This window comes from Micropterus dolomieu, linkage group LG21 (genome assembly GCF_021292245.1).
Source record: "Micropterus dolomieu isolate WLL.071019.BEF.003 ecotype Adirondacks linkage group LG21, ASM2129224v1, whole genome shotgun sequence".
Classification (NCBI taxonomy): domain Eukaryota; kingdom Metazoa; phylum Chordata; class Actinopteri; order Centrarchiformes; family Centrarchidae; genus Micropterus; species Micropterus dolomieu.
In genome coordinates, this window is record NC_060170.1 from 11,232,035 (window position 1) to 11,242,535 (window position 10,501).

General features: G+C 40.8%; 1 protein-coding gene across 1 annotated transcript in view; it reads right to left on the reverse strand.

Moving 5' to 3' along the window:
• Positions 1-1,132: 1,132 nt before the first annotated feature.
• The window catches only part of srrm4 (serine/arginine repetitive matrix 4), a 64,598-nt gene continuing 55,229 nt past the window's right edge, over positions 1,133-10,501 (reverse strand). Inside the window, exons 7-13 of the mRNA XM_046035746.1 lie at positions 8,460-8,543; positions 7,140-7,305; positions 3,863-4,185; positions 3,467-3,655; positions 2,501-2,602; positions 2,230-2,385; positions 1,133-1,397 (exon numbers count right to left, since the gene is read on the reverse strand). Coding sequence (XP_045891702.1) covers positions 1,133-1,397; positions 2,230-2,385; positions 2,501-2,602; positions 3,467-3,655; positions 3,863-4,185; positions 7,140-7,305; positions 8,460-8,543 — 1,285 coding nt within the window. The remainder of the gene's footprint in view (positions 1,398-2,229; positions 2,386-2,500; positions 2,603-3,466; positions 3,656-3,862; positions 4,186-7,139; positions 7,306-8,459; positions 8,544-10,501) is intronic.

Consider the following 10,501-nt stretch of genomic DNA (forward strand, 5'->3'; position numbering starts at 1 on the left):
ACATTTGACACATTTGATATATGTGTTGTAGCAAGAAAACATCATTCAAGTAAATTGAGAATCAAGGCTATTCATAAGTTCAGACTTCTTGTGTTGCAACCAATCTTTCTGTGTCCTCATTTAAAATCAAAATATCAAATAAAAAGAGACTGATATAAGTACAGAAGCCCCGGATTGACAATTTAAAGTATCCTTTCCCCAAAACAAATTAATTACATGTTTTATTTGCCTTATGTTGTCAAGAAAAATACCTCCACTGAAGATTTTGTCAAAAGAAATCCCCCTTCCTGTCCCTGCGCAATATTTCCATCGCTCTTTGTTGTATTACATGGACTGACATTTCAATTGTTTTCCACTTGATCAGAGGATAAATTAATTTGACATTTGAGCTGACAGGCAGTTTGCTCGCCGCCAGGCCACCCTTGCCATTTAATTTTTCAGAGGAAACATGTCTGTTCTCCACCTTGTGAAGTGCCAAGATCAGAGCCATAAACTTTTGCCTTATTCCTGATAACGATCCCTCGGAAACCGTTTGTAACTTTGTACCCTCGGATCAACCGGCTCAAATGTTACATCAATACTTCACTTCTCGGCACAAAATCTGAAACATACAGACCTGACATGGCACAGTAAATGACCAGTGTCTTATGAAACTTTAAAATTGTTTACCTGGTTCGTCTGCACTTGTATTAGCCAACACATTCTGTATGTTGCCCCCCCAAAAAACTCAGGCCTTATTATGCATTTTAGAACTATCGGTTTTAAGAAAAATCATATATAACAAAAATGTAATGTTAAGTGGACAACAGCGATGTTAATAGACCAAATACAGGAAGACTGTTTCTGTCTTATGTGCAGTTATAAATATCTAAGAGATGAACAGTCGCAGGCCACTGTGAGTGCTGATGCAAGAGGATGCAGTACAAGAACAAAACAAACAAACAAACAAACAAAAAGACATTCTGTCTCTAGTGGTCTCTGCGGGCAGAGTGAACAAGACTGCATCAATGAAAGACGTGGTCGGACCCCTGCGGGGACATTTCCACTCAAGCGTCAAGGCAGAGCACAGAGACGCACACAGTTGATTGCTCCAACATCCACTGTCCCCGCTCTCAGCTGGTCTCTGAGAAACCTAACGCCTGTTTTTTTTGCGTTTCTTCAATGAACCGTGGCTCCGGCTGCGACTGCGGGTCCCAAAGATTGAGTTCCAGGACGAACTGCGGCTGTAGCTCCTGTAGGAGGAGTAACTGTGGCTGCGGCTCCTGCTCCTGCTGATGCTGTGCATGGGGCTGCGGCTGCGGCTGCGGGTGAAAAGGCTGCTCCAGGATGACACGCTGGTTGATCGACTGGTGGAGGAAGGACTGGGTCGGAAGTAAGGGATGGGTCGCTTCCTGGCACTGTGGAGGGCCAAAAAACGGTAAGTGGTGTGAAGCTGACAAACAGTAAAAGAATTAACGCTGCTTATGTGTAGCCTAGAGGTGAGAAAGACGACTCCTAATGAATGCTAATGCAACCAATTAATGCAGGTTTAAAGCCAATAGATTTTATTATTGACCAACTGGGGGGCAAAATCTGTGAAAAAAATACTTGCATTACAAAGATGTTACAGCTAACATGTTACCAAACAAGTGTGTTTAAAAACATCCAGTCAACACAGAGCAACATTTGAAATCATGTTTCTGGACACCTGGTGAATGTGAGTGTAATATTCACTCTCCTTTTAGCTTAATTTGGTCTCCACCAACTCCTAAGACAAATATCTGGCTCTTTACCTGCTAAATGTTTCGCTATGTTCACAAGCTAGTTGCTAACTTTGTCTGTCTGCTGTATAACTTTATTTAGCCAGAAAAAGGCTTCACTGAACTAAAAAAAAGTCTCTTTTACTGGGATGTCCTGAGCAAAAGTTGATGGCAGTAAAACCAAAACAATGAGCTGACTGTGTGGCAGACAAGATCTGTTAAAAGTGAAGCATTTGTGCTTGTTCTTTTTTTTTTTACATTTCAGATTGCCTGTGTTCACCATCTGCTTCTTTAGCACCTGAGGTGACTTTAGAGCTGACGGTTATCTCATCCTTTGGCTAAATGCCATACATCGCTCAGCAACTCAAGGGAGACTTCAGGTTGGGTACTTGTCCAACTGAGGGGGGAGGGACCAGCAGTACATTTTTTGCTGCCTTTAGGCATAAAATGTATATTGTAGCTATAAATAACCAGGGTGGGAAAGCTGTACCTTGTGATTCGGCGTGCTTCCAGATGGCTGGGTGAGTCTCTCCTCCTTTTCTTCATAGGAGAGTAGGATTTGCGTCTTCGTTTCTTCCCACTAACCTTATGTGCATGCTTCTCATCTGTCTCTCGGGAGCTAGGTGTTCTCTTTCTGTCTCGCAGTCTGGGAAGCAGACATAACAACGTGGAAATGTAATCACCAACAATGAAAATATAAATTTGTCCTTGTGCGCCACTAATGAGGAGTCATTAAGAGTTGAACACTTCATAAAGTTCACCTATCAGCACTGTATCTGGAGTAGCTTCCTTTGGAGCTCAGGCTGGCCACGCTGCCACGCCGCCTCAGATCAGCTGAATAACTCGGTGAGCGCGAGTATGAGCTGGCAAAGAGAGAAATTACAGTTATCCCCAGGGAAGCAGTAGTAGTTTAGCAAATTCTTGAAATTTCTGCAAAATAAAATATGAATCAGTGCTCCGTCATTTTGAGCAGTGTACATACATGACAACATCATGTAATTGAGCACCACTAATTAAGATTTATTTTATGTGACATTTTGTTGCTTTTTCTGACATCATTTGTGTTTTTGTTAATGAATGATTTTCATTCTTCGGATCCACATGTCCCATGTGGTGTTTTTCTATAGTGGTAGAGAGGTGGGGACATAACAAGGGACCCCATCTAGACTGGAAATGGGTTGTTACAATTACTTACACCCTAACACGCCTGCTCTTTTTATTCTTTACTTTTACAGACTTTCTAGTGCAGTGCAGGCATGTAATGATGAGTGGCAGCACATGAATGTTTTGTCTGCCACACAACAGGGGATCAACACCAAGACTTTAGGATACATTATTAAACATGAATATCTGTATTACATTTTGTTCCAGTTCATCTAGTAGATATGAAAACTTGCTAGTGGTGCTAGTAAAAGTCAGTAGGATCCATCCTCTGGGCACCATGAATGTCTGTACAATAGAGTCCTTTCAATCCTTTTAATATTTTAGTGTTTTGACCAAATGACATAGCTAATGCTAGAACCACACCGCTAACATGACTAAAAATTTGTTTCTGTCAGCCTCTATCATATCGTCTCTTTTCCACCTGAAGGGGATGGGAGATGGGGAAAGAGATGCAGCAAAGACCCCTGACCGAACATGAACAGGGTGCATGTGGTGTAAGGTCAAATTGTGGTGACATTCATGCGAGAATGTGGAAATGCACAACATAAAAGTAGTTAACCCACCTGCAAGACGACAGTGACAGGCTTCGCGAGTAGCGTCCAGAGTATCTGGAACTCCCCGAGGATCTGCTCCTGCTGCTGGATGACCGGGTTTTCAGTCGCCTTCGAGATGACTTGCTCATCCTTTGTGAACAGCTTGAAGTCTTTGGAGATCTCATAACCTCCACCCGACACCCCAGGGTTATCTGTTCTCTGCAAAGGAAACACATTAAGCCGTTTTACTGCTTTGACTGATAAAGCTAAAACTGTATCTTGGCTTGTTTTTAAGAAATGCTCTCCTTTATTCATAAGATGAGTATTTCAAAACAGGAAATAGAGCATGGAAACCGAAGATAAACAGCTTGCAATTTTCCTGGGAATCATTCATTTGGATGGATTGTTTATTATACACAACATTACCTCTTGCCGTTTCCACTGAAAAGGGTTGCAGACAAGCCGTCCTCCCCATAAGGCTTGCAAAAGGAAGCGTAGCTGGTCACAGAGTTTCCTGAATCAGAGACATTGTCTCTCTCAGTGAACTTCACCTTCTCTGGCGAGGCCAGACGTTTACAGTGGTTCCTCTTGTTGGCAGTGACACTCGCCTGAGAAACACCAGTTTTGCTGGATGGCGGTGAAGATGTGTCATTCCCAGAATCGTAATCGTGCGGACCTTCGGTCTGGCTCGATAAATGCTGAGACCCTTTTCTGTGTAAAAGCTCGCTTCCAGGTTTTGACGACAAAATCTGCAAACAGACAAACAGGCTGCAGCTTAAAACCAAGTGTGTGTAGATAAATGGAACCTGCTATCTGCTTTGATGCACTGTGAATACTCTAGTACAAAGGCACATATTCCCTTGAAAACACAGAGAAGAGATTTCTTTTTTTCTCAGGACAGAAAACTTTGAAAGATAAAGACATCATGCAAATTTGAAGCATGCGATTAACCTCAAAAGAAAGTCTGAACTCAACTAAAGTCAAAGAAATCAACAAGAAACAAATTTAGATAAAGTAAGTCTAAACTAAAATTATATGAAAGGAACAACAGAAGAGAAGAAAAGAAAAACTATGCGTGGAAAAATCTACTGGCTCTAACTCGAGTGAAGAGAAAAAGAGTAAACAATAGCCCCATTGAAAAGCCTCATTTAAAGAACAGTGAACAAACATCACAAAATGGGTATTATGTATAAATGAAAAGGATTGCAGACAAAGAGAGATCCCATCAGTCTAACTAAGAAAGCCCTCAGAATAGGACAGATGACTGAGTTCTTTCTCCTGTAAGAAGTAAATAATTAGCCTGCACCGACCTACAAGTAAATCCCTAAATCTGCGGATAGCATCGACTTACCAATCAAGATTTCCTCCTTAAGTAGGTAAGGTGTAAGAAAAAGGGAAGAGCGGGCAACATAAGTGCATCATTAGAGTCGTAAATTACAAGAAAAAGACAATAACCCTCTCTTCAAACCCAGAGCCAGTTAGACTTATATTGGCATGTTCCTTTTTCTTTCCTTAATGGTGCATTGTTTTTAGGGAAAGAAGTGTGCTTGTATGAGTACCACTACAGCACACAAAAGGTTTGCTTTTACTGCAGACGTCCACAGATGGAAAATGATACTCACTCTCCAAGGATCATAGTTGACTGATCTTATAAAACTATGATCTCTCTTTACTTACTGATTACGAAACTCTCAGGTTTATCCAGTCTGTCCTCCCGAAGGTTTCCTATTATCTAGTCTAAAGTCGACACAACAGACCAACCCTGAGGGGAATTTACCACTTACATCTATGCACACAATCTGTACGTACTCAAGAGTAAAAGATTTCCTTTACAGAAAGACACGTTTTAAACAGACGCATTCTTCAATGTCACCTCGAGATATTTTGACAAGGCTGTCTTAAAATAAACATGTCATATCTGCCTTGGTGTTTTTGCAAATGGTTCTCGTGTGCTTTCTTATCCTTTTGTTGCCACAACTTTTTATTTGCGTTCAACACAAAGGAAATTCACCAATTACATTTATAGATTGGGTTGACATATTTTATAATCAACCACATTCGTGTCGATTATTAATATTTTTGAGTTTTTCATTATCCAGTCATACCTACCTTTCCTTTTATGGATTGCTTTTTTTGGGAAAGAAATGTTAAGCATTAAGAACATCCTGCATTTCATTCGCATTTATTTATGGGCTTTGATTGGGGAGAATAAAAAGCAAGAATTTGAAATAATTTGAATAATTCTGATACAGTAGGGCTACCCCTCAGTAACCAACTGTGAAGTCCTGCTGAAAGACTTTGGGATTGAATGCCTGGTGTGATTCAATATATGGATTCATTTATTGGATTTCAATTAAAACCCTGTGGTGTGTAATTAAAAACATTCGTCTGTGCAATTAGCATACTTTAATGATTGCTGGAGAGAAATTAAATATATTTCATGCTCCAATAAGCATGAGACAATAAGTTTAAGGACATACCATAGCTGTATTTATGAGGCTCTTTGGAAAACATCACTTTTAAATAATGAAAAAAAAAAATCAACCTTTTAAAATTCAAAGTCTGCCGTCAAGAAGTTGTCAATCACAGTTTCATTTCAACTTAAAGTCTGGTCTGCAAAAAGAACAATGGAAACTGTATGCTGGAAGTATTACATGAAACAGAGTGGCAAGAAATCGCTAATAATTCCCAAGTCCACAATCATTATAAGTGATCATTCATTATAGTCTCCTGCTTCAGCTCTAATGATCATGATTGGGTGCCAGTACAGGAAGCAGTGTGACATTTATATAGCAGACACTAGCGGTTTATATCCAGTCTCAAACCATCCCTAACCATAAAGCTCTGTGTACTAACTCAGCACAGTCTGACACACTTTGATGACCTTAAGCAATAACAAGTAGTTTCTGCCTGCTGCTTGCAGATCATTGTTTAACAAAATAAAAGCAGAGTGGTAACAACACTGTCACTACTGTTCATTCTAAACAAAAAAATGCTTCACTTCCCGTCAAAAGTTTCACACCAGTGTACTATGAGTACACTAAAGATAAAAATAGGAAACTCTGGAGATATAGGCTTTTTAACATCCTGTAGGAGTCAGCTGCATATATAGTAAACTTTAAAAATATTTTTAAGGTGAGCACATAAAGTTGTATCCAAGTGTTTTTCCTTGAGATGTACAGAGTTTGTTGAAATAATTAATTCAAAACATTGACACTGAATATTCATTAACATCCTCTCGGAACAAGATGTTTTGAGTGATACCTTCAATAAAGGAATACAAACGTGTTGTGAGAAATAGCTCTTGAAAATTAAATGGTTGTTGTTGGTGTTGAATTTGACACTACACTTTGGAGAACGTGTCATTTTTCCAGTGGCATCATTATTATTATGGGGAGTACAAAGTTCTTGATAGCGTTAGTTTTAAAAACAGAAAAACAGGAACTGACAGAATTACTCCAAAATAAAGAATTTGTAAAAAAAAGCTCAGAGTAAGGCCATGTACAGTTTTTAATTTTATAAAATTCAGTACTTACAGGATGGCTCAATTGTCAGAAAAATATTGTATTTTGGTTAAATATAAAAGGCAAGAAACATCTGGGTGTGGAATTCAAATCTTAATAGTGAGCTGCTTTACATGGCCATAACTGAGAAATCAGACTGAACCAGTGGCACCACCGTCAAAGTCCTAAATTGTACTTACGGTGGTGGTTGAGAGGATGGAGCGATATTTTGGAGCCGTTTTACACACTGATTTGGTTGCAGGTCTCCACTTCATGTCCGTGTGGTCAAGCACTCCATTGGTTTCCTCTACCACAGCTGCCAAGTCTCCTAATGCCTGATGCACCACAGATTTCTGCAGATGGTGTCTGTGGGAAAATGCTGGATTTAGTTTTCACGACACAAATGCATCTTCTCAGTTACAGAAAATTCTAAACTACGGAGAGTGGGACAGCACCTTTTTTTGTTATTTTTTTTACACCTTCTGTTGTTTTGGCCATCTTGAAAAATAAAGTGTAATCATAGAAAAACTGTAAAGAAATTGATTTCTTGGTCATAATTCCACCTGGGAAGATTAGTTGATGAGAGACTAAGGTTCAGCTGTATAAAAACGTTGGGAAAATGTAGCTTAAAGCTCCATATTTCTTGATTTTTATTGTGATTGGGGCGGCTGTGGCTCAGGAGGTAGAGCGGGTTGGCCGTTAATCGGAAGGTTGGCGGTTCAATCCCTGGCTCCCCCTAGTTGCGTGTCGAAGTGTCCTTGGGCAAGATACTGAACCCCAAATTGCCCCTGGCTATTCCGCCAGTGTATGAGTGAGTGTGAATGTTAGTTTCTGTTTCTGAGCACTTAGGCTCAGTGTATGAATGTGTGTGACTGGTGAATGCAGATGTAGTGTAAAAGCGCTTTGAGTGGTCAAAAAGACTAGAAAGGCGCTATACAAGTACGGAGCATTTACATCCTCTTCTTAATATCATCAAAAAAAACCTCATAGAAATTAGTTAGTAATAAAGAGCTCCAGACAGATTTAAAAATAGTATGTCTAATTATTTTAGTTTAACCTCAATTGAATTTTACTTATTCACATGTGTCAAAGTTCCCTAATTAAGTTGTTCTTGAGGATGCCATTTTGACTCTAAATGCAATATTTCGCATTCGCTGGTGATAAATGACTATTCAAGGATTAATTATCACCAGTGGATGCATCCACTTATTCCTCTAGCTGCTAGAGATCATCATGCTACCAACCCTGTTCCATAAAACCTGTAAAAGACAACCTTCATATTATCAGATATCCAAGATTTTGCAATATGTCATTATAACTGAGTGCATCTATCTGTTGAGTGAATATGGGACCATTTCCTGTGAAGTTGTGATAAGGGCTGGTTGTGCCTGAGATCAGGAAGTCACCTCTGCCTTATCAGTCATCGCTGTGGTGTGACCAGGAACTCAGCAGACACCTCAGGCTGATAAGATAAACTGGGGGAGTAGTGGGGTCGAGGAGGGTGAAGGATGAGTTCCTACCTGTCCTCTGTGGAAGCCTGGCAGGAAGAACTGTGCGACTCTGACCTCCGATAGCGTCGTCTCCGCCTTGAGTGAGTCCGGGAACTGAAAGAGGTGATGAGGAGAGCAGAGGAGAGAAGACCCAAGTGGATAAGGAGCTAAGAGTACTGTGATTAATCAACTGAATAAAATTACGTGACGACCATTTTTATAATCACTTAATCATTTGTCATTTACCGAGCACAAATTCCAGCTTTTCAAATGTGACGATTTGCTGCTTATATCGGTTCTGTAACATCACATCTGTAGATAATGGTCTGTGACTGTGTAGATTTTCCCCTTTCTGTTTAGTGATAAAGGAGGATCTGGCTTCAGCCGACATCTTTTTGGTCATTGCTATAATTTTATTTTGACATTTTTTTACTATCCTATATTCCTATGTCCTATATTCACCAAATGATATTCTGAAATTAGGAAAAATAACGTCATCACTACTACAAAGTTCAACAGTGATCAGACTATGGATAGATTGAAGGGGACCTATTATGCTTTTCCGTATTATCTGTTTTATCTATAGTGTTACAATGTTGGAGGCCAAAGCTTCAAATAAATAGTTAAACATATTTTTAAGAAATCCTTGTTAGCCATAACCTCAGATGTCCCCCTGTTTTGAACACTCCCCTTTCAACAGTTTTTTCTACTCCCTGCTCTGCATGATGTCATACTGAGCCGGCTTTCCATATATGGTCATTTGCCTGCAGCCTGTTAACCGCTTCCCAGTCTGTCTGTAGTGCTCAGTGGCAACAAAATCCTGGTAAACGTGCTTTACGGTCTTGGCCCATCAGAAGATAAGAAGCCAGCATCGTAGTTACATCCCTGGCCGTATACTAAAAACCTGTGCCAATCAGCTAGTTAATGCTATTACTGACATTTTCAACAAATCACTGTCTCAGGAGAGGGTTCCAACCTGCTTTAAGACAGCCACCATCGTTTCTGTGTCTAGTCTGAACGACTACCACCCTGTGTCTCCAACCCCCATTCTGATGAAGTGCTTTGAGAAACAGGTTCTTCATACATACATACATAAAGAACAGCCAGCCTGGACCCTCACCAGTTCGCTTTCAGAACCAACGGATCCACAGAGGATGAGAAAAAAAAGAGGACCTTGATAAAAACGACGCCTACAATAGAATGCTGTTTGTGGATTTCAGCTCAGCATTCAACACAATCTCCACCATGAAACTGATCAGCAAACTCAGCACTCTGGGTTTAAATAAAACACTTGGCAACTGGATATTGGAATTCCTCAGAAACAGACCCCAGTCAGTTCGGATTGGCGGACTCTCCTCCTGCACTCTAGTGCTCAACACCGGAGCCCCCCAGGGCTGTGTGCTCAGCCCCCTCCTGTTCACGCTTTACACCCACGACTGTATCCCTGAACTATGCTGTGAAGTTTGCGGACGACACCACCATCAACAGTCGGATTTCAAACAACAATGAGACTTCATATCGGGAGGAAATTGCTAATCTTGCAATTGAGTGGTGCCCCAGAACAACCTACTGCTCAACGTCAGCAAAACTAAGGAGCTGATTGTTGATTTCAGGAAGAAGGAGATTAAGACACACTCTCCTGTCAACCGCAGTGGTGCTGGGGTGGAGCAGGTGAACAGTTTCAGGTTCCTGGGAATCAGCATCACAGAGAACCTGACATGGTCGTCTCACATCTCCACGCTGAGGAAGAAAGCTCAGATACAATATTTCTTGAGGAAGCTTAAGAAGGCCAAATTCCTGTGCCAAGTTCTTGTCAGTTTTTACAGAGGAGCAATAGAAAGCATCCTGAAACATCACAAACTGGCATGGGATGTGCACAGCCCAGGACCAGAGGGCTCCGCAGCGGATGATTAAAACTGCTCAGAAGATCACTGGTACCTCCCGAGCCTCAGTGATATCGGTGAGGTGCCTACGCAGAGCCCAAAGGATACTAAAGGACAGAACCCACCCAGCTACAGCCTGTTCACCCTGCTGCCTTCTGGGAAGAGATATAGAAGTTTCTGCTGCCACAC